The following is a 23,838-nucleotide window of genomic DNA, read 5'->3' as shown; positions in this document are numbered from 1 at the left end:
TCTCCCTGATGCTCCTACTTCTTTAATCTATTTTTATTGACTCCTTTAAATGGTGAATCGTTTTATGACGCGTATCTCTTTTTCCTTGTTCCATTTCCTCGATCGATGACACTCCTACTTTCTTTTTCTTTTAACAATCTAAAAAAACATGACAATTGTTGTTTTACTTTCTAAACGAAATATATCCTCATGATAATTTATAAATTACCTACAATTTTATGGTAACACATAGATAATATTCTTATCTCGTCTATGCTCGGGATAATATCTAAAAATAGAAATATTAAATATATTAGATTTATTATATTTATAATCAGACATTATATATTTCACAAGATACATAATACATAATGTATATTTGTATTGTGCTTCTCGATTACTAAACTCTTTGTTTAATTTTTTCTTTCTAAAAGCTCTTGGTTTATATTTTAATTTGCAATATTTTGATTTTCATTTAACTTAAACTTAAATATGTCCTAAATATATATATATATATATATATATATATATATATATATATATATGTATATATATATATACGTGATATACATACACGCAAATATATTCATTTAAATGCTACCACGCGTAATGTGGATAGCCTTACGAGTATGCGGCAAAGACCTTTCTCTCTTGGCCTTACTATGTTCTTTGAGATACCACTACGTTTACGAACGAACGTGTCTTTCTTTTTCGTAGCGTGTAACTTCATTGGTACTCAATCTCTTTCACTATTTTTTTCCCCTTCTTTTACCTTCTTTATCGCCACTTTTTGCTTCTCGGTCAGATTCGCCCCTTCCGCTTTCAATTCTTTTGCTCCGCCCATTTGTGTGAATCTCATATCTTGTAGATACATATAATACAATCCACATAATGTGTAATGCGTATAATACACATGTGCAAGACTAACGGTACTTTATCCGTAAATGTACCAACATAATACCGTACGATATTTTTCTTCAAAAATTATCATTGCCTATGCAAGCTGTATGTTTACTATGAATTTCGTATGTATAAGAGGACGGAGATAATAGTCTAAATCTTATTACATACATAAGTACATTAACGTATATAAAAAAAAGTAATTGATTATACTTACTATTCTGAAAATATTTATTATTTATCGATTATAAAAATATATGTCAACTATGTATATCGAATATAAAAATGTACGTATTAATTAAATTATGGTTTTTAATAAAATATATAAAAAAATAACTGCTATATTACAAACCTAAATGAGATGGATTAAGTAAAGTAAACTTCTCTATACATTCAATTAACCATATTAGAGGTAGACTTCTTATGTGACACATGTTATATTTTATACGTGGTTCATCCTTCCCAGGAGCATATATAATATAGTGTGTACACTTGTACAAAGGATGATGAGGATTACGAGCGGTATGAAATGGGATATATTGCTCCTTGTCTTTTATATCTTCTGGATTCGGTTCTCTGTTAAGGACAGTTCCATCACCTGCGTTTATTAACTTCGTCAATTCTTCCTTCGTTAAATTAACATCGCCGATACGATAAACAACCTTAGCTTGTAAAGCAAGATAAAAGTAACATCGATTGAACAATCGTGGATTCTGAAGAAAAAGAATATTTCAAAGAAAATGTATATTAGGTATATTAATCTGTTATTAAAAAAGAAAAAACAATGAATAAATAAAAAATTATCCAATTTACTTGATGTTCTTCGTTTTCCCTAGCTCGCTTGGGTACTCCCAAAATAGGACAACCACTGACTTCAAATAATTCTAATTCCATCTGATGTATATCCTCCAATTCTAAGCTCATAGAAATCCCTATGAAAAAAATATAATAAATATATAAATAAATGAATTTTTTCAATTTATATCATTAATTAATCTTCTTACATTCGCTGGTCAGTAACCATTTGCCATGGAGTAAAGCAAGCATAACATCATAGGTAAGCTTGGTAATATTTTGATTATTTGCTTCGACTATTACATGAGTTACGCATGATCTAATATATTAAATTAAAGCAAAATAATATTATATATCTATACTTTAGAAAATATAAGAATTATATTATTCTGATTTATACATACTTATAGGTAGGCACAAATTTTATCTTATGTTTTGAAATTGCTCTCTCAAATAATTTTTGGCTTCTTTCATTCAAATTCGATAAATATACAATCAAATTACTATTATATAATGATTGATTGAGAGTACAATTTAAATCATGTTCGCTGTCTACATTATTAGAAAATAAATCTATATCTGATAGAATTTCCTGCATTTCTTTAGAGCAACAATAATCTCTGTAAAAGTATGTATTACATTTTATTAACTTGGGAACTATCAAACTCTTGAATGTTAGATATATTCTGATAAAAAATAGATACATACATAGGTTTTTTACCATACTGATCGTAAACATCTCTATTAGCATGATATTCAAGTAATAGTTTTGCTTCTTTTACTCTATTATTTATAACAGCTTCGTGTAAAGGTGTCCTATTTTCTATACCTGGTATATTAGAAAATGCACCAGCCTTTAATAGTAATTCACATATTTCATAGTGACCTAAATTTATAGATTCTTGCTGAGAAAAGAATTTTGATAAGTCAATAAATAGAATAATTTTAACAATTACATTTAAGAAAAACTAAAACTATATTAAGCAATTTACCAATGGTGACCAGTTAGCATTATCTTTTGTATTTGGATTTGCACCAGCTTTAAGAAGAGATTCCACTGTTTCTTTCTGTCTCTGTAAAAAAAATTAAATATATTTTATACAAATGTATTACAACTTGCAATTTTTTATATTATAATTATATATAAGTAAATAATAAAGTAAAACTATAAGTAAATAATAAAGTAAAACTAAAAGTATATAATATATAATATAATATATAAAAATATGTAAAGCTTATATAATATACCTTTATGCAAGCTGTATGTAAAGGGGTTTCACCCTTTGGATTACGTTTATTTATGTTCTTAACAGTGTTAACAGTGTTTCTTGGTAAGTAATTAATAATAGTATTTTGTGAATTAGTCGGTAATCTATTTCTTTGCGGAATACTTCTTATTTCAATATGTATGTCCCACAAATTTCTATTAATGGTATATAAAAAGAAATTTCATATATAATACTAATATTCAGAAATATATAATATTTATTTTATATAAAATACATGAATAAATCTTACTCTTCTTTAATTATATTCGCAATAGCATCACAGTCACGTATAAGATTTAATATTGTATGATCGGTACGTATTTCATTTGGTCTAACTGGTACATCACATTGATAACATTTTGAATCATCTACACAGTTTGAACAAAAAAAATGTCCACAATTGGTATATCTAACTGGATTTATCGGTTTGCTTCTACTATGAAAAGTAAACAAAAATAATAAATAAAAAAGATGTTAATATTGTATATTCTTTTACAATAATCATAAATTAATTTGCCTACAGAAATTACCATTTTCCACACATTAATGCACTCGCAAACTTTTTTAAACTCTCGCGAGTATTTGTCCACGTGATCTCCATTTTGATATTTCTTGTCAAAAAATAAAGCCAGAAAATATTAAATTATTACTTCAGACACACAAATGAAATTCAAAAAGTACAATTGAGACGTTTTACAAAATAACTTTCCCGCACTTTGATATTTTTCATTGACATAGAAAATAAAAATTTAGCAAGAAACCGTGTTTGTATTATGTTATCAAAATATACCTTACCGGCTGGTACATGAACATGATTACAGCAACTGACCACATTGGCGTGCATTATGAGATATAACATACGTATGTATGTAATGCAATGTGTAGTGTATGGCTAATGGATTTCGAAAATAGAAAACAAAGTTGTATTATAAATTTTAAGGTTAGATTTAGAGGATTTAACAAAATATATTGACAATATTACATTGATATTAAAATATTAAATAAATTAAACATCAGTTAATATTGATTGATATTTTTGAATTAACGATAGATAATATGATTTTATATAAATTCAAATAGCAATAGAGATATGAGCCGATATATCAATATTTCTTGTTTAAAAAAATTTAATATTTATTTTACATCAAGACTATGTAAATTTTATCTTCTATAAAAAATATATGTTAAAGAATATTGAAATATTAAAGTATGAATACATTAACACGATGTCCTGGTATGTATTGTGGAAAAGAATTATTAGCAAATGGAAATTGGAGTGACTGTGGTGCGTGCCCTCGTGGATTTAGAACAAATGTTTCTTCTGCCTGTGTTCTTTGTGAAGATGCACCTATGTTTTATGATTGGTTATATCTTGGATTCATGGCATTACTAGCATTAGTTTTACATTGGTTCTGTATTGATGGGGTCTCAATGCGACGAAATATACCTAAAGAAGTCATTGCATTGCATCTGTCTGCATTATTTGAAGTTTTGAGTGCATCCCTCATTACTTTACAATTAACTGATCCTATCGGTACATTTGGAATAAGATCTTGTAAAACACGTCGTCTTTCAGATTGGTATACACTACTACATAATCCTAGTCCAAACTATGAAACAACTTTGCATTGTACTCAAGAAGCAGTATATCCTTTGTTAGTAACATTTTAATTGTATATTTTAATCTTTCAATGAGATTTCTTCCATTAAAAAATTATTTACGTACATATAAATTAATTTATATTTTATTATCTTTTAGATATACCATGGTTTTTGTTTTTTATGCCCTTGGCGTAGTTATTATGCTAATTTTAAGGCCAATGATAACAAAAAAATTCTTACCTAAACATGGAAAATTTTCAATATATGCTGCACTATATTTCTATCCTATTTTAGCACTTTTACATGCCGTTGGAGGAGGTCTTATATGTAAATAAGAAATAAATCATTGACTTTTTTTATTGAACTAATAAAATATTTCGCACTGATATAATATTATATTTTGCAGATTACTCATTTCCTTATATCACTATTATTTTGTCAGTTTTATCAAATGCAGCACACTTTGCTTTCAAATTAAATCAGGTAAAAGATTTTATATATTTTTCTATTTACTTTAATATTTATATCTTGTTATATAGTTTATTAATACTAATCTATTAAATTTTTACAGACCATGAAATCCCTGTTACTTAGCTCAGTTTCAGATGTAAAAAATGTAATAGTAATACTTGGTCATTGGTTGTTACATGGTTACGGAGTAGTAGCTGTTGCTACATTACGTGGTATTAGTATTCATCCAGCAATGCTTGTTTTGGTTCCCTTACCTGCATTGTTTTATATTTTTACAGCAAGGTTTACTGATCCACATAAACTTGATATACAATAATAAAAAACACTTTTTTTTAACCAGTAAGTGAAACAGTGTCAATCCTAGTGGTAAATATCTTTTTTACAATCAAGCAAAATCTCTTATTTTTTTAGAATTTGATATCTCAATTTCATTTACAATTATCTGTTAATATAAGCTTCTATTGAATATTTCAAATTACTCTTTTCATTAAGCTAAAAATTTATATATATATACAAAAATAAATTAATAAGATCAAATTACTGTATAATTAGTTTTAAAGCAAACTTTTTTGTTGAATAAAGACTTATTATATATTATTCATCAATAATTTAATTCTCCATTTAATTTTAAAATTTAAATATCCACTTGATATCTTTTAAGTATACATATGAAAATAAAAGTTTAATTCTATTTGATTTTATCAGTTTACTAAGTAATATTAGATATTTCTTATGGAATTTTTTAAAATAGAGTTAAAAAAATGTACAACTTTTCAATACTTTGCCATACTTTTTAATGATATATTAATCGTAATTAACATCAAGCAAATCATTTGCATAAAACAAATAATTACGTTCATTATAGATAGCGAGTGAGTATTAAATGCACAATATTAGTTTACATCATCCTTGGGTACAAAAGTTAGAATCAATGTACTCTTAGATGATATAGGTATCATATTTGAAGATAGCTTTGTTCTGAAAAATCAATGAATAAATTAGTAGTGTTTTGTAAGGTTTTATTTCAGAATATTTTAGATTTTATGTACTTACTTCAAGGTACCTCCATTTTGAGTATAATTAGGACTATATGTAAGTATAGTCACTTCTTCTGATATTCCAGGTATAGATGATAAATCTATAATTGTAGGATATTCTTCGCTTTGGTATGCTACTAGATATCCTGGATTACCACTTTTCAACCTAAAAATTCATTAAAAAATAGAACTAAGGTCCATAAAAATTTAATGGTCTTTTGATTCCATTAACTTTGTTTAATAATAACATACACATCGTGTATGTTATTATTAAACTATATAAACCATAATTACATATATTAAATAAAAGATCTATTTGAAATGACATGCAGAGAAATGCATACAGTATGTTAGTGAACTCACCAACTCCTGTGACACATAGAAGGAAACATGAAACAAGGTAAATTAATCTTGGTTAGTTTATTATATGAAGGTATTATCAGTTATGTACCTTAAATATCAATGTAAAGAATAACTTTGGACATAATAATTGAGCTCTAAATGGATCAATTTGTGTTATGTTATCATGTGAATACAACCAATTGCTCTATTCTTTGTAGATTTATTGTAGTATGATTAATATTACTATTATTCGTTAATAATGTATCATTAAACTTTTAGCGATTATCATATATATATATACACATATTAGGAGTTACTATAAAAATATTGACATATATTAAGTAATTATCTAAAAGGATTTTACCTTGTATATACAAAAACGCTTCCATTTACGACTCTAAGATCAGTTTCTCCATAAAGAAATGTTGCACTTGTACGAGCTTTAGCTAATATTGTAAATGCATTTTTGGCAGATAATGTATCATTTAATCTAAGAATAGGTGTTCCTGGCAAAAGCATAAACATTAGTGTTATGCTATCAGCTATATCACCTGCCATTCGTTGTCTTAAACTATATTGTTCTCCATTTACCTATAATAAATAAATATTATTGTATTTTCTAAAAAAGAAAAAGCTTATATGTTGGACATATTTCTCTTTATTTTAACGATGCTTACATCCCATCCAGGCCAAGATGAAATATTTATCCACTGTTTAATGCCTTTATACAAAATTGTTGCATTTATGCTAGCATTTGCTGTTGTTAGAAATTGAGAATTTTGTGGAAGACTTAATGCCTTCTTTTCATTGTAAACTTCTAAAATATCTGCTCCAATATCATCTTGTAATGTAAATAAGCTGTGAAATTTTATTAGAAACTCATCATATGTAGAAAAAATATATATAATTATATGAATATATTTCTTTTGATTTTTAAATATTCAAAATAATTACCCTTGCCCTTTAGTTTCATTGTAAACTATTTCTTGCCATTTTGTTAAAACTGCTACATTTTTTGGTCGATCTCGGGTATATACATGCACCAATGATTGATAATTATCAGTTTCAGTTGGTATTGTACTCAGAGATTCATCTCTCAAAATAGGATCTTCTGTCAAATATTGAGTATTTGCTAAACGAAAACCATTAATTCCCAATTTTAACCAATGTTTCAAAATATTCTAAAATAAAACAATATTAAAGAAAATATATTGATTTATGTCATACCAATAAATAGATTTATGTCATACCAATTAATTCATTCAAAATCGTTTATCAAACAAAAAATAACTTACTTCAAATTCTCCTACCACTTGTGGGTTAGAGAAATTTAGATCTGGCTGAAATTTATTAAATTGATGAAGATAATATTGGCCTCTTTGCTCATTCCATTCCCAGGCAGATCCTCCATTTACACTTAGCTATATTAAAATAAATAATTATAAAATCTAAATACATTTGTAAAATAAAATACTTTTTATCCAAAATATATGCAAATAACCATAAATATGTGTATATAGAAAGGATGTATTTACAAAACATTCATAGGCACTTATAGGATTCAAATGATTACAAGAATATTAAATATACCCAATTATTAGGAGGTTGCCTTTCACCATCAGAAGTATGTCCATCTGCCCAAATATAGTAATCTGTGTAAGGATTTTTATTGTTAACAGATTGTTCGAACCAAAAGTGTTTCATGGAAGAATGATTAGGATCTAATTCCAAAATAAGATGCTGGTCTCTTTCCTTTGCAGCTTTAATAAGATCTTCTAAATCGCTTATGTCGCCTACTTGCGGATCCAATTCTATGAAATTTTCCGTATGTCCTAAATGCCATAAGTAATAATATAGATATCAATAAAAATCTTTCTATATATATTTTTTGGAAGGAATATCAATAGCAAAGATGATTTGCATTATTTTTGTTTATACCTTCTAAACTTCCTTTCATTATCGATGGTAAACAAATTGCTTTTATATGTTGTTCCTTTAATTCATCCAGGAGAGATTGAAAACCTTTTAAATTTTTGGTAGACGAATCAGAAAATTGTAATCGAACAATAGGACTCTCTTCCCACCATTTTCTAGGCTTTGGTGCTACGCACTTTGGTGCCATTAAAATAATAGCTATAGCACCAGCTAACATAGCGATCCATAATATCCAAAAACTAATGAATAAAAACCATCTTAAACGAACCCAAAATGGATCATTAGCAAATTTCATCAACTCTTCTTTCCCCATTCCAGAAAATGTCTGTTTAGCAGTTTCAATATCGATTTTTGCATCTCCATTTTCCGATATAAATTTAACCTATAAACGAAAAATATTTTTATTTTCATGTAACAATGACAAGAACTATAAACTGTTAATTTAGATATATTTCACTAAGAGAAAGTATGATGCAATTTCGAAAACTTCTTGCTTCTATACATCATTTTATTTCTTTACAAAATTAAGTAAAGTAATCTCTTTTATAGATTATTACTGGTTTTAACAAATTATTTCTAAAAATAGAATTCCATTCGATATAATAGATTTTAAAAAAATATAGACGTAATCATAAAAAGATCTTCGATTTTTTTAAAGAAAATCTAATACGTGTCTTTATTATTCTTACATTTTATTACATAATAAATAAATAGAATATCTGTATCTTTAAATTAAATTATTGTATTTTATTTGAAGAGAGCAATATTTTATTCATATTGCAAGTCATGGTAAATACCCGGTTATGTTGGAAAAACCGTCCTCTTCCTACATTAATTTCATCTTAATTTCTTTGAAATACGAAGAAAAATTATATTATAAAAATATATCTATACGTTATCGTATACCTTATGTTACACATCGTCTCGACATAATATATAAATGCATAGTTTCTCGGTTTCATATTTACAAAAAAAAAAAGAAAAAAAAACCATGTGAAAGCATAATAAATCCATAATGTAAGAAACAAAAAGGAGAAAATAAAAATGATGGCGTTGATATTACCTCTGTGGCATCTTTAGTAGGCGAAATTTTACTCTCATCCGTAAGCATTCTCTCCTTTGTTCCATCATCGAGATCACTTTCTCCCCCATTTTGTTTTCCCATGTTTAAAAGTTCGTAAGATTTTAATTGTTGATCAAAGGAAACTGGAGTACTATCATCTGTTTCAGACTTGCACGTTGGAACGACTGAAGACGCCCGAGACGATTCTTTCATTTCGTTGTTATCTAAATCCTGCCTCCCACTCTCCATAGCTACGAAACAATTCTATTAAGTACGTATGTATATCGTAGAACGTAGAGAAACTCATCTGAATTTTTAAATAGAATTCTTTGTCTACACTGTACTTACCCCTAACTTTCGCAGTCTCTTATTCCCGTAGCTCAGCTTAAACTCGGAATTCAATCTAAAAAATCCGAATTATTATTTAATTTAAAAATAAATAAATTAAATAAGATGCTGTTTTTTCAGCGATTGTTTTATAGGATAGAAATAATAAAAAAATAAAAAATCTAGGTCTATCGATAAAATGAAATATAAATTTCTAACGTACTTAGTGATTAGACAACCACCAGCATCCACTCGCAGTCCTCGAATAAGATCGAAAGACTAGTCTGCGCAACTCTGTACCGTTGAAAATTCAACGATTTTTCTTCGAGTTCTTCTTACTTTTGACCTCTCCGTTAGTACTAATGGAATAAAATTTAATCGAGATGTAGAACACGATGTATTCACGTATGATCGCAGGGCTGGCATATACTTTTTTCGTGCTTTTTTTTTTTTTTTTTTTTTTAATATTCGAAGGATAAAAATTAAGAAGATTTAAAAAAAAATTTCTTCTTTATTTATTACTTTAATTTTTCGCCATTGAAAATCCCTCTCTTTCTCATATTGTTATTGAATGCGTTATGAAATAATTAAAAAATTAAAATGAAAAAAATGATAAAATAAAAAATCCAATAATTTTATTGACTCAGGGATTTACAATTACTAGTTCCGATACTTTATTTCGGTACATTGCTCTGATTTGACTCATAATTCGTGTCATGCTACATACTAATGTTGCATTTATCGATTTTTATCAAAACGACTGACTTCAAACGTATTATAGAAATGCGCGATATTTGATTTTTCTTTTTTCTTTTTTTTTCCTTTTTTGAATGGAGACTCGTGATAAGATTAAAAAAAGCTAATGAAAGATATTAAATATAAACTATATAGAAATTATATATATATATATATATATATATATATATAAATATGCAGATAAAGTATATATATATAAATATACAGATCGTGGTAAAAGTTACAATAAGTTAGGAAGGATTAAGAGTATATAACGTATCGATTTAATTCAATAACAATTTTATTATAAGCTTCTGTATTTATTTATAAATATCTCTGACTATCATTATAAGTTGACGTTTGATTTATTTTCATATTTAATCCGATTTTACATATCAAGGATTTAACCTCGTAAGAATTATAGTATTATTCTTCCTGCTTATAGTATTAAAAAAAATGTTAATCACTGTAACAATCTCGTATTCTTAATCTCTTTGTTTCTTTTAATAAATCCTTGACTAGAATGCTGACATCTTTACGTTACGTATTTCACTGATCAAGTTTCACTCATACTTCGTTATTATAAGATAATTTTTTTCGGCCAATAATTATATGAAACACATTATTGGAATATACAATCTGAATTTTTATACGTATGATAAATGTATAATTCTTTTAAACAAAATTTTCTTCATCGTCTTATCTAATATCCGTTTTATAAATAATTCAAAAATCTTTCAAATAACTTTCCGCACGTGGGAGCTCGTTTAATTTTCTTTATACGGAGATTCCAAGGCATAAATTTAGATATTCAAGAAATTTGTTATATTTTGTTTAATATTTTTTATCGAGTTAGGGCATGTCGATAATAAAAAACAGCAACATATTAAAATAGAAATTACAAGAGCTAATAAAAGTGCCATCCAGAACATCCAAAATAAACATAATCGCGTTTTTATCCAAGGTGTAACGTTATAATTGTTCGGACGGCCTGAAAAAAAAAAAAAGAAATTTTTTATTATTATTAAGAATTCGTAAAGTAAACAAATGCTATCGTAATTACGAAAGAAATAGTAAATGGATACGTATTTATTAAGTAAAAAAAAAGTGATTGACCGACGTACCTTTTAATTTTGATTGTTTGACAATGTTTGTATTTATACTATCATAAAATTGCTTGTAATAACACAAACAAATTTTTTCGTCGTTTTTCATTCTTTAATACTTTTAGTTTCGATGTTTCTCCGTAGAATTACAGCGACGAACTAACAACATAAGAACTATATATATAATGTATATATGTATACGTTATTCGCCAGGTTATTAGTATGAGGCATTGGCTGGATAAACTTATATATGTATAAATGTGTATGTACATATACATATATGTATATATGTACATTTATACATTTATTGAATTAATGTTAGAAATCTCTACCTTATTGGAAGGACGTTGTATAAATATATATATGTATACAAACACAGACGCACACGCATACACAAGATTCATTCATTCAAGATAACAAACGATTTATTGTTATAGATAATACGAAATGCCGTGGCCGGCTTTCATAAGTATCCAATTAATACGAATGATATATTTTTATTGTTTTCTTATTAATACACAGATAAGATAGTAGACGACCTCTCATATTTATCTCTCTAGCGATCCATTATCCTTAGAAAAGAAATATCCTTTAACGAAAAACGAATCTTTATGAGATTAGATATTTATACATTTGTCAAGTTTATTTCAGTTATTTTTTTTCGATAACATTCTATCAAGTTTTATTAAATTCAGTTCACTGTTATTGTATCTATTAGGATAATTAATAAAGAATTATTTTATACGATTTAAAAATTATCTTTATAACTATTTCTCTTCGCGATAATGCACGATAAACTTGTCTTCTAAATGAATGTCTTCAACTGTATTTATCATATTGTTAACGCTCTTGTATACGTTGCATGATGAAGTTAATTTATAAATCACAGTTAAATCTGCTTTGATATGATTCATTTGGTATTGAATTGCGTCTCATTAACGTGTAAACATTTAAATATTGAGAAATTATAATTTTAAATGTTTAGAATTGTAAGAAAATAGTATTATGTATACTTTTCTTTTATTATTATATAATATAATTCAAAACGCAGATAATAATATAACAATCAAACTTGTGCTTAGTATCAAGATAAATTTAGAAGTGCTGGATATTTCTGAACTGTTTGGGTCTTTCGTTGAGGTATTTGTGTTGGTTGGGTCTTCTGTTGGCTTTTCTGAACTGTTTGGACTTTTTGATGGCTTACTTGTATTGGTTGGGTCCTCTGTTGGCTTTTCTGAACTATTTGGATTTTTTGTTGGGTTACTTGTACTGGTTGGGTCTTCCGTTGGCTTTTCTGAACTGTTTGGATTTTTTGTTGGGTTACTTGTACTGATTGAGTCTTCCGTTGGCTTTTCTGAACTGTTTGGATTTTTTGTCGGATTACTTGTACTGGTTGGGCCTTCTGTTGGCTTTTCTGAACTGTTTGGATTTTTTGTCGGGTTATTTGTACTGGTTGGGCCTTCCGTTGGCTTTTCTGAACTGCTTGGATTTTTTGTTGGACTACTTGTACTGTCTGGCGCTTCTGTTGGCCTTTTTGTACTGATTGGGCCTTCCGTTGGCTTTTCTGAACTGTTTGGGTCTTTCGTTGTAACATTTACTGATGGAGTTATGTCACTAACTGGAATAGATATAGTAGATATAGTAGGAATAGTAGAAATGGTAGATGTAGTCTGTGGTGTTTCCTTTCCTTTTAATACTAAAGCAGCATTTGCCGTAAGCATAATATTACTTCTTGGTACAGTGTCTCTGAAAAAATAAATGTATGTTATGTATTTCAATAAATTATTTATAAATATTTTTCTTTGTATTCATATACTCACGTAGTATAGATGGAATTACTTGAATATATTACAATTTCTAAATTGTCATCTATATCTGGATATAGAGATGCCAAATTTATTTGTTCTTGATGAATCCACAGATTCACAATAACTATATATACAGGATGATTTTGCAATGATCTGTATATAAACATATATTATGGAGTAGAATTTGCCTTATGAAAACACACACATACACACACACACACACACATACACATACACGTCTTTAATAATTTTGAATACACCAACCGTTTTAAAATAAGTACGTTGTTATTATTTGTAGATTTAAGTTCATAGTCTCCATGAGTAAAAACTATATCTTTTCTAAGTTTGGCTAGCCTTTTATAAGTTCTTAAGTTGCTGCGTTCTTGGGCTTCTTGATATTTCACATTTCTAGTGACATATTCAGGGTTTACAGGAAGATATGTAGATTTATTTGTGGAGAAACCAGCGGATACTTCGTTATTCCATTGCATAGGTGCTCTTGCTGGATCTCTGGAAAAATTTTCATATGTGTCCTCTGTCTGAGCACAGCCCATTGGATCAATCGTTTCATGCCATCGAATTTTGGAATCTAACATTGCTATCTCTTCACCATAATATGTATATGCTTGCCCAGGTAGAAGTAAACTAAGCATATGAAGTCCATCAACACGATTTAATCCAATTCTCGATGGTACTCTCGAGAAGTCATGATTACTTAGCTACAATGATATAAAAATTATTTTGTAGATTATAATTAAATCTATTTTATAGATTATAATGAATTATTTTGCAAGTTATGCACTTTTTCCTTACCATCCAATTTGTGCTTGCATTTTCAGGTAAAAGATGAAACCATTCATCTATTACGCTTTTGATATAATCAGCATCTGTTTTATTATGAATAGGATTGATGAAGAGTGTATTAGTAGGTGGAATACCTTTGTGTGTATCATTACCGTAATAAGCTATAAGATTATGAACAGAATCATATGATTCTGCTATTAATAATCTAAAAAATAAATGCATGATTGCATTAGGATTAAATCTCTTTAAAATAAACTGGATGAGCAGAGAAAACAACTTACTTTGAACTTGCATTGTTTTCTTCTACCCAGTTGTTGATATAGGCACGAAATACATAAAGAAGTTCAATACTTTCTTTAAGTCCAAAAGTATGATTACCACTTCCAACAAATGGTTCATTTCGTAATTCTTTATCTTCAAAAAAATATGGTACTGAGTTAAAACGGAAACCATCTACATGTTTTTCTAACCAAAATTTCAAAATATCCTATTATATAAAGAAATATCATTTATTATTTATTTGTAGTGCAAGCAAATTTACTTAACCATGTCATGTAAATAATGTTATGTTTTTACCGTACCCATAATTCCTTAATAACATTTTCATTTCGTAAATTAAGATCTGGTTGTTTCTCGTGAAATTTATGATAATACCATTGCTTTCTAACATCATTCCAAGTCCATGCTGATCCTTCTTTTTCTTTATTATAAGTGCTTACCTAATTAAGCAATATTATCTTGTTATCTATTTGTTATTTTATATAGTATTATTTCTAAATAATCTTTTGAAATATACTTACCCAATTATTAGGTGGCATCTTATTACCTTTCTTGTCTACAGATCCATTTGCCCAAATATAGTAATCATTGTAAGGCTTAATATTTTGTGTAGATAATAAAAACCATCGATGTTTGTTGCTAGAATGATTTGGTATTATATCTATCATGACCTTTAATTCTAAAAGATAGTTAAAAATTTTTATTATATAGAGAAAATGAAAAGATTTATCATGTACATATTTGTCATAAGAAAAATAAAACAGAGACAGAGACATACCACGCTTATGTGCTTCTTCTATTATTCTATAAAAATCTGCAAAGTTTCCAAATAAAGGATTTATATCTGTATGATTAGAAACATCAAATCCACTATCCACTAGAGGAGATCCATAAATAGGATTAAGCCATATTGTTTCGATTCCAAGTTCCTTAATGTAATTAAGTTTACTAATAATGCCTGTAACATAAAAAATTAATTATAATATATTCGTAATACATAATTGCTTTATGAAATTTATATAAATAGAAATTCAAAAAATGTATTGGTTAAAGTTCATCTTTTTAAAATTTCGCGTCAAAATTAACGAGACAAAAGAGAAAGCAATATGGCCAATGATGGTTAAATTAGTTACTAAAATTCTTGAAGAATTTGTAGGGAGAAATCAATAAAAGAAAATATTTTTATTAGGATTGACAATTATAGAAGCCGATGATTCATTTTATTACAATACGTAATTATTAAATTATAAGATTGTTAAAGAATAAAAGTTTTTCATTGTATGAATTTCATTGATCAATGATACAAGGGATTTTACTTGGAATTCATTTGATATATAATATATGACAGTCAAATTAAAACAAAATTTATTAATTCAAATCATGAGTAATATTTGTGCATTGAGATTTTTAATATGGTGTGTGCGCGTGCGCGCGCACGCGTATGATGTATATTTGTATGAATATTTATGTATGTACGTATGCATGTATGATGTATGTATGTACATTGGAGATATATACTTTAAGATGTGTTTCACTTTAAGAATGAAAGTTATATATTAGGTTGTCCGGAAAGTTCGTGCCAATTTCTGGTAAGTAACGTAATGACAAAATCGGTACGAACTTTTCAGACTACCTAATATTTAAAAAAAAGCCACGAACTTTTAAAATGGCTATAGTATATATAAACCTAATATGTATATTCATGATAAAGTCCTTTAAGAATAGAAAAATTCATTTATTCAATAATAATTACTAAGAATAAATATAGCTTAAATATTTATATTTATTTAAGTATTTTTCGACTCTTCATGAGTAATTATATCACTGCAGGACTTCAAAATAATATCTTTTTATTGTAAAAATTACGTCGCGTATAATACAGACGATAATTTTAATTATAAAGGGTATTTAAGTATATCGCAAGTTTACATATCGCGACTCAAATAATCGATATATTATTTGTTTTATAAACATTATTATTAATTATTTTTATCAATATAAATCTTATTGAATTTAATTACAAATTTAGATTTAATAATATATAATATTATTAAATCTTATTTTTCGATAGAACATAGATTATAAAAAGTTTCTTTCATAGGTAAAGTAGAGCTCATCATTAGGAGGAAAAGCAGTGGCGCTGAGATCGATCATTTTTACTACGTCGATAAAAAGTAAATCAGATATAATAAAATTTCTTTGATAATAAGATTAAATTAATTATAATATTTTTTTCTTTTCTCTTTTTTTTTAGATTCAGCAAATTTCGAATTTTCCACTTTTACTTGAAGTTTTTTCGATATGAAAGTTTCGAATACGGTGAGGAAGATTTCTTTATGCTTATTTATATTTGATTTAGAAATAAATGAGTAATAATTTTTCTTTATTCATAAATGAAAAGAATTTTCCTAATCAATACTAGAGAAATATATCACGTATATACATACCTTTTAAATCGCCTTCACCATCGCCATCACTATCTTGAAATCCTCTTGGCCAGATTTGATACACGAGCGTTGTTTCCCACCATTCTTTATTTGAGAGATCGACGCATTTTATCCCTCTTGTTAAAATTCCCAAGAGTAAAATAAAGCGTAATATCGTGCACATTGAGTGCGACATAATTATAGCTTGTTATAGGATTGACGTAAAATTCGTCTGTATATAAATTTTTATCTGTTTTTCTTCTTTTTTTTTTTGTTTTTTCTACATATGAATTATCAATTTTTTATCGAACGTTATCGTTTTGATCTTCGAGTTTTAATCATCGATGAACTGCTTACTGTCTGTAACACGAAAAATGGCTTTTTTTTTTTTTCGATATTAGAGATTTGATTTATCGACAAAATTAATATACCTGGTATATTTACGTATGTAGATATACATACCTATGTATTTTTATTCGGAACGCGAAATCGTTGAGAATATTTCAATGATAGAGAAAAAAGAAGCAAAAAACACGTTAATAGGTTATTGCTAATGGTAACGCATCATTTAAATAATGACAAACATTGATTAGATTTTTATAATAGAATGAAACTAATTAATTCGGTATATCGTTTACATAGACTTAAAAAGATTTACTCGGGTCTCTTTAATATCGAGCTGTTCATAGTTACCGAATTTAATTTTGAAATTTGCTGTAGTTTCATAACTTTTTACAAGTTTAAAAGTATACATGTAATAAAATCAAGAATATATTAGGTCGAGAGAAAAATGATTAGTTCATCTTCCTTATTATTTAATTATTATTTTATGTTTTCAATGATATGGCAAATAGCGACGAATATATTTGTTATATAAAAAAAATCAAGCAAACAGATTAGATTGTAAAAAGTTATAAATAAATAAGGATATATCAATGAGTTAATTACCTATATTAATTCTAATGTTTTAAAAACATTTTATTTCTGTTTTATTTGATTATCATTATAATAACGTTTAATCTTGCATTTATATTTATTAACGAATATTTAAGAATATAGTAATAGAATAATTTTATATGTAAATTATTAATATTTCAAAAACATCCTATTTTTATTCTATTCAATTGTCGTTATAATAATATTTAGTCAAACATTTTTCAATTTTAAGTAGATAGAGAGAGTTAGGAGCAATAAACGGTAGTAAAAAAGCAAGCATATAAGATGACACACTTGTTAAGACGAAGTTCACTTGGCATTCTCGATCTTGGCATTCTTCCTAAGTCGTTTTGACGCAAACGATTCTGCTCTATTCTCAATCGAGCACGATGTCATGCGATAATAGCTTTATACAAAAATATTTTTTTTCACCCAAGTCGATAATATTTCGATGTACGTATATTATAACATATTTACAAAATAAAATACGATAGAAAATTCACTTACCTTGAGAATGCCAATATAACGTTTATTTGGGACAGTTTGAAATTATTAGAAATAATAGTCATTTCACTTGAATTAATTTCAATTATTAAATTATTTCATCACCGAACACATATTAAAATAGACGAACTTTTTGTTTTGTATTTTAGATCGTGTTTTACGTTTTTTTATATAAAGAGAGAACAAAATAGAAAGCAAAAACAAACAGAAGAAAACGGAAAAAAAATATTTTATATTGACATAATTAGCAGCAAGCCAGTAACGTTAGTGAAGACGAAATTGATGGTCGTTCTTTGTAGTGTGAAGCTTGAGTCCTCCCCACCAAATGATTTTTGACAATCGTATCTATCTAAAAAGTTTCAACGTTGAGCGATTGATTGTATTGGCACGAACTAATAGATAAATTTTATTTTTTTCAACCTATAGACAATTCTATCATATCCATTTCCGATTCATGATATTATTGTGTATGAAGTACATGTAAACGTGTATATAATATTCATTTTATTCGCAAATTTCATGGATGGAGACATCATTATGCGCATTTCGCACCAAAGCCAATTACCAGATTTACGTCATGAGTTAATTTTGTATTTTATCGTACTCGTATGGACATTTGATATCATATATCTGTTTTCTATCTTTCAGCTTAGATTTCATGCTTGATATAAGTATTTATTTATTTATATATATAAAAAAATTGTAAAATATTAAGTATTTTTAATAATGTATTATTGTCGATGCGTAACAACGGAACTTATAGGCATGCATGATTATTAATATTTCTTTTTTTTCTGTTTTAATTTTTACAAGCGAGCATATAAGAAGTCAGTTATAATTAAATTTAGAATTCGTGACATTGGAGCATGAAAATAGCTACGTAGATGACCCCGAATTATTTTAATTATTAGAAGGATGGCACTAATAAGTTTAAGTCGATCGATCATACGTCAAGAAAATAAAGAAAAGTTCTTTAATAGAACTTATAATTTCGATTAATGGATTACGATAAGAAATGACATTATTATGAATCCATTTCATAGATTTTTCAAAGACAAGTTATCATCTCATATGTGTGTGTGTGTATATATTTTTACTGAAATTATCTATATTTGAAACAAGAGGGAACGAAAAGTAAGAGAGAGAGAGAGAGAGAGAGAGAGAGAGAGAGAGAGAGAAAGAGAGAGAGAGAGAGAGAGAGTGAGAAAGAGAGACAGAGAGAGAGAGAGAGAGAGAGAGAAAGAGAGACAGAGCGAGAGAGGGAGGGAGGGAGGTAGAGAAACAAAAATATATATGTAACATCAGACGTTATCTGTTTTTTTTTCAAATATATGATAGTAAACACTCTTCTCCCCCTTGAATGGTCGAACGATCAAACAATCGTTTCTTTTTGACAGATCTACGATTTTAGTTATGGTTATATGCTTCAAAGAATTTAGGTAGAAGGATTTTGTGTGGGTATTTTATATCCAAACATTCGATAAGATTCAAGACGAGTCATCATTTCAGTCCATCATGTAATCGATAAAACGTTAAAGACTAAAGAGATGTATACGATAGATATATTATTACTTTAGTTATGTATTTATTATTTTAAGTAATGTTTTCGTTTCTTTAAATAGATCGAAAATTTTTGTACTAATCTATCGGATTATCAATTTGAAAGTTCATATTTTTCCATCATTATTTGATAGTTATTTTTTTTCTGCAACGATTTTGGAATAATTTAAGTAGAGCTTATCGACAAAAATCTGTATGAGAGGATCTGCTGTTTACGATTATTGAATTTTCATATTGCCTGTATCCGTTCTCATACATAGAATTTTTTGTTTTGGTTAATTCGCATTTTGTATTGATGAGAAAGCACCTATTGAACGATCGTTGTTGGCTGGGATATACATTCATACATATATATATATGCATACATACGTATATGCGTATGTAGGTACATACGTATGTTCAGAAAAATCACGCGGTGCTCTTTTTACTCGAATATCGATATGCTATTATTTGCGATATACGTTTTGACATGTTTCGACGTTGACTCTTTCAGTTTTTATCATGGCTCTAGTTACGTGTCGTGTCGTGACTGCACTTTTCATTAAAATCGTTAGTATTGATTTTTATTGCTTTTTACTTTTATTTTCTTTTTTTTTTATTTCCTTTTTTTCTTTTGTTGCTTTTCATTAACGTAGATAATGTTTACGATCTTTAAGGTATATAAAAAGTGTATAAAAATATTCATAACTTCTCGTTATTGATTTATCTTAGTTTTGCTTAAGTTCCATGCGATAAGAATTTCGTATTTACAGAGACTTTTTAATGATTTATCTTTATTGATAGAATAATTTAATACGATTAAATAAAAATGTTAGTCGAAATGTTTAACGTTTCATGAAACGTAGCGCAAACATTTTTAGTGTTCGATTAATAATTCACGTAACCCCTTGATAGTTTACTTTCAACCATTACCACCGTACATTCGAACTTTCTTCTCGTTATCACGTTATCCGAGAAAATTTCGTCATAGTACGTAACACTTTCTAACACATCATAGAAACACTTTTCATGATAAAACTTTTTACTTAAACTTTAGGGGATGAATAAAAAATAATTCGATATCGATGTTAATTAACATTAAATGTTTGTATATTTTGCACTTTTGAGTCAATTACAATTGATTTATTATTTTATTATTATTATTTATTTATTTATTTTTTTTTTATTTTTTTATTTATTTTTCTGTTTCTTTTCTTTATTAATCGTTCACATTTGAGATCTCCGATCAGTATAGAGAAAACGTGACTCTCATGATTTAGCAACGTGAAGCGTAAAATTGATCGACGACTTAAATCGAAATTATGATAGACATAATAATTGATTTTTAACATCGCCTAATAGCAGGAATAAGATAATGGACCTTAATCATTTTAGGTCGTCGTTCGTTGTTCCTATGGATTTTTCGATTTTTCCTACTATTAATTAATAATCTCGATCGTTGTTTTATGAGAAATGACGATCGATTGATAAAATTATAATACAATATATATACTACGTAATAGAGAATATTTGCCTTAATTTTAAGTTGTGTCGTCGAAGATACCGAAAGCGTGAAGTTTTCATGGACATCGATCATTACGAGAAGTCACTTGTTTTTCATTTTTTTCTTTATTTCTTTTTTACAAGTAGAACTTTTAACAAGATCTTTTTGCCAACAATTAACATGGCATCCGTCTCATAGTCTTTCGCATGAGATTTGGGATAAATGTAGTCGAAGCTATTTTATTTTCTTTTTCCATCTAATTTGTTTTTTTTTTTTTATTTTTATTTTTTTTACTTTTATTAGATTAAATTATTTGAAATATGCGAGCGGCAGAGACGGATTGATAATAATGTATAATAATAATAATAATATATAATAATAATAATTATGATAATGACAATGATAATGATGATGATGGTAATGATAGTGATGATAATGATGGTGATGATGATGATGATGATGATGATGATGATGATGATGATGATGATGATGATGATGACGATGACGACGACGATAATGTTAATAATAATGATAATAACAACAACAACAACAACAACAACAACAACAACAACAACAACAACAATAATAATAATAATAATAATAATAATAATAATAATAATAATAATAATAATAATAATAATAATAATAATAATAATAATAATAATGATAATAAAAAAAATAATAATAGTAATAATAATAATAATAATAATAATAATAATAATAATAATAATAATAATAATAATAATAATAATAATAATAATAATAATGATAATGATCGTTACTCGTAAAATGATTTAATCTTTTAAAAGTTTTACATTACGGGATCATTTTTAGTATATCTTCTTTTACAACGTCTGTATAATAGTTAATTATAATACACATAATATAAGACGGAAGATAAAAGAGAGTTTTATTTGCATCGCGTTTAACATATTTTTAAATCAAAAAGACGGACAAAAGTCTTGCATTTACATGGGTAATTTTCAAAATAAACGTATGTCGACTAGATTCGTTGTCTTTTTCGCACAGACATGGTTATATGTATTGATAACGGAAGATGTGTGTAGAGGAATACAAGCTTTTTAATATCATAATGATCTTTTTTCGTTTTTTGTTTTTTATTTTTTACGACGAATCGAGTATTGATTATAAAGTGGATAGATAGGTAGATAAAGAGAATAAGAGATACAGAGAGAGAGAGAGAGAGAGAGAGAGAGAGAGATAGACAGAGACAGAAAGAGAGAGACAGAGACAGAGAGAGAGAGAGATAGACAGAGAGAGAGAGAGATAGACAGAGACAGAAAGAGAGAGACAGAGACAGAGACAGACAAACAAACAGACGGACAAACAGGCAGAGGGAGAGAGATAGAGAAAGAAAGAGAAGCGAATAGATTCACTAGATGGACGATTTATGAGAAAAAGAGAGAGAGAAAGAGAAAAAGGGAGAAAGAGAGAGAGAGAGAGAAAGAGAGATAGAGAGAGAGAGAAAAAGAAAGAGCGAGAGAGAGAGAGGGAGAGAAAGGAACAGAAAAAGATAGTGCGCTAGCTAATTACAAGTTGTTAGATTATACGCCTATTTGGAAATTTTACAATTTGCCCATGTTTTTTCTTAATTACTACTCGAAGAGAAATATCTTAAGTTATATTTTTATTCGATACCATCATTATTTTCTTTTTTATTTTCTTTTCGCCTACTACGGGATCTCGGCAATCGATCGAACAACGAGAATATTCGAGGTCTCTAAATGACCTACGAGGTAAATGGTTAACGAAACGACTAAAAACGTTAGAGAAATAGCCAGCTATGGAGATAGAAAAAAGGCGCCGACTCGATCGTAATTACGTCTAAGTTATTTTTGCGATAAACGCGATTAACCCTTCAGCTACTATTGCGTTACTATAATGGCTTCTCACTAACTCATTTTTGGGGAGGGGCTGGAGCAGCAAGCGCTTCTACTATAATGGCTTCCCTCTGTGGGTGAGATTTTTTAACGAAGAGCCACTATAGTGGGATTCGCTTGTTCTCTTGCTTCGAAAGCCGTGTTAAGTAATTATTTACTTACTTACTCACTTATGTATCGTGAGAAATTTTTCAATTTTTATTATTTTCAATTTTATGTGCGTATTAAAAAAAAACAGAAAGAAAGAAAAATATTATAACTCTTATACCAACCTTAGTTTATACGCAAATATGGCTAATTGCATAGGCGGAAGCTCTTCTTAGTCGTAGCCAAAGGGTTAATAATAATAGATATAGTTCGATCGAATAAAAATTTTCTTTTTCGAAAACGGAAGCCCGAGAATTCACCGTAAAGAGGCTCTTTTATTAAATGTTTTATATTTTATCTTGTTACAAGATAGATCTCTATTATTATTATTATTATTATTATTATTATTATTATTATTATTATTATTATTATTATTATTATTATTATTATTATTATTATTATTATTATTATTATTATTATTATTATTATT

At 27.5% G+C, this 23,838-nt stretch overlaps 4 protein-coding genes across 6 annotated transcripts; 1 reads left to right on the top strand and 3 right to left on the bottom strand.

The window, feature by feature from the left end:
* Nucleotides 1-1,156: 1,156 nt before the first annotated feature.
* LOC118450934 (BRCA1-associated RING domain protein 1) lies at nucleotides 1,157-3,813 on the bottom strand. 2 transcript variants are annotated; one of them, XM_085659478.1, is made up of 10 exons: nucleotides 3,738-3,813; nucleotides 3,473-3,553; nucleotides 3,193-3,378; nucleotides 2,923-3,097; nucleotides 2,667-2,747; nucleotides 2,383-2,579; nucleotides 2,079-2,294; nucleotides 1,884-1,993; nucleotides 1,693-1,811; nucleotides 1,157-1,592 (listed from the first exon to the last, which is right to left on the bottom strand). In XM_085659478.1, exons 2-10 carry the CDS (start codon nucleotides 3,541-3,543, stop codon nucleotides 1,224-1,226), a joined length of 1,524 nt encoding a protein of 507 aa, XP_085515604.1. In that variant the 5' UTR covers nucleotides 3,544-3,553; nucleotides 3,738-3,813; the 3' UTR covers nucleotides 1,157-1,223. The 2 variants fall into 2 exon arrangements, with proteins under 2 accessions (XP_085515604.1, XP_035742839.2); XM_035886946.2 differs by lacking the exon at nucleotides 3,738-3,813 and having other exon boundaries at nucleotides 3,473-3,670.
* Nucleotides 3,814-3,888: 75 nt separating this feature from the next.
* On the top strand, nucleotides 3,889-5,539 carry LOC118450932 (JNK1/MAPK8-associated membrane protein). The gene is made up of 4 exons (XM_035886945.2): nucleotides 3,889-4,597; nucleotides 4,702-4,871; nucleotides 4,951-5,027; nucleotides 5,116-5,539. Exons 1-4 carry the CDS (start codon nucleotides 4,152-4,154, stop codon nucleotides 5,329-5,331), a joined length of 909 nt encoding a protein of 302 aa, XP_035742838.1. The 5' UTR covers nucleotides 3,889-4,151; the 3' UTR covers nucleotides 5,332-5,539.
* A 276-nt stretch (nucleotides 5,540-5,815) lies between these two features.
* CD98hc (CD98 heavy chain) lies at nucleotides 5,816-10,093 on the bottom strand. 2 transcript variants are annotated; one of them, XM_085660105.1, is made up of 11 exons: nucleotides 9,943-10,093; nucleotides 9,741-9,795; nucleotides 9,393-9,656; nucleotides 8,333-8,711; nucleotides 7,985-8,226; nucleotides 7,690-7,815; nucleotides 7,349-7,575; nucleotides 7,072-7,252; nucleotides 6,759-6,985; nucleotides 6,069-6,218; nucleotides 5,816-5,993 (listed from the first exon to the last, which is right to left on the bottom strand). In XM_085660105.1, exons 3-11 carry the CDS (start codon nucleotides 9,639-9,641, stop codon nucleotides 5,909-5,911), a joined length of 1,866 nt encoding a protein of 621 aa, XP_085516231.1. In that variant the 5' UTR covers nucleotides 9,642-9,656; nucleotides 9,741-9,795; nucleotides 9,943-10,093; the 3' UTR covers nucleotides 5,816-5,908. The 2 variants fall into 2 exon arrangements, with proteins under 2 accessions (XP_085516231.1, XP_035742847.2); XM_035886954.2 differs by having other exon boundaries at nucleotides 5,817-5,993; nucleotides 9,393-9,643.
* Nucleotides 10,094-12,563: 2,470 nt separating this feature from the next.
* On the bottom strand, nucleotides 12,564-18,660 carry LOC118450936 (maltase A3). Its single transcript, XM_035886948.2, has 10 exons — nucleotides 18,321-18,660; nucleotides 16,899-17,237; nucleotides 15,230-15,409; nucleotides 14,973-15,130; nucleotides 14,754-14,891; nucleotides 14,454-14,659; nucleotides 14,182-14,377; nucleotides 13,633-14,087; nucleotides 13,381-13,521; nucleotides 12,564-13,306 (listed from the first exon to the last, which is right to left on the bottom strand). The coding sequence occupies exons 2-10, from the start codon at nucleotides 17,071-17,073 to the stop codon at nucleotides 12,601-12,603; spliced, it is 2,355 nt and encodes a 784-aa protein (XP_035742841.2). The 5' UTR covers nucleotides 17,074-17,237; nucleotides 18,321-18,660; the 3' UTR covers nucleotides 12,564-12,600.
* Between the last annotated feature and the right edge of the window lie 5,178 nt (nucleotides 18,661-23,838).

Source organism: Vespa mandarinia, chromosome 1 (assembly GCF_050613455.1).
Source record: "Vespa mandarinia isolate Hongniang chromosome 1, ASM5061345v1, whole genome shotgun sequence".
Lineage (NCBI taxonomy): Eukaryota > Metazoa > Arthropoda > Insecta > Hymenoptera > Vespidae > Vespa > Vespa mandarinia.
Note: the sequence above shows the minus strand (reverse complement) of the source record. Positions and strands in the feature narration are given on the sequence as shown.

Bases quoted from the DNA above. Each gene is read 5' to 3' on its own strand.
- LOC118450934 (XM_085659478.1), bottom strand. From the start codon at position 3,543: ATGGAGATCACGTGGACAAATACTCGCGAGAGTTTAAAAAAGTTTGCG. The intron at 2,580-2,666 runs GTAAATTGCTTA...TTCTTTTCTCAG, and splicing joins ATGCTAACTGGTCACCATTG to CAAGAATCTATAAATTTAGG. The intron at 1,593-1,692 runs GTAAATTGGATA...CTTTTTCTTCAG, and splicing joins GGGAAAACGAAGAACATCAA to AATCCACGATTGTTCAATCG.
- LOC118450932 (XM_035886945.2), top strand. From the start codon at position 4,152: ATGAATACATTAACACGATGTCCTGGTATGTATTGTGGAAAAGAATTA. The intron at 4,598-4,701 runs GTTAGTAACATT...ATTATCTTTTAG, and splicing joins CAAGAAGCAGTATATCCTTT to ATATACCATGGTTTTTGTTT. The intron at 5,028-5,115 runs GTAAAAGATTTT...AAATTTTTACAG, and splicing joins TTGCTTTCAAATTAAATCAG to ACCATGAAATCCCTGTTACT.
- CD98hc (XM_085660105.1), bottom strand. From the start codon at position 9,641: ATGGAGAGTGGGAGGCAGGATTTAGATAACAACGAAATGAAAGAATCG. The intron at 6,219-6,758 runs GTAAAATCCTTT...ATGAATTTTTAG, and splicing joins AGCGTTTTTGTATATACAAG to GTTGAAAAGTGGTAATCCAG. The intron at 5,994-6,068 runs GTAAGTACATAA...TTGATTTTTCAG, and splicing joins CAAAATGGAGGTACCTTGAA to AACAAAGCTATCTTCAAATA.
- LOC118450936 (XM_035886948.2), bottom strand. From the start codon at position 17,073: ATGTCGCACTCAATGTGCACGATATTACGCTTTATTTTACTCTTGGGA. The intron at 15,131-15,229 runs GTATGTCTCTGT...ACTATCTTTTAG, and splicing joins AGAAGAAGCACATAAGCGTG to AATTAAAGGTCATGATAGAT. The intron at 14,088-14,181 runs GTAAGGAAAAAG...ATATCATTGTAG, and splicing joins ATGCAAGCACAAATTGGATG to CTAAGTAATCATGACTTCTC.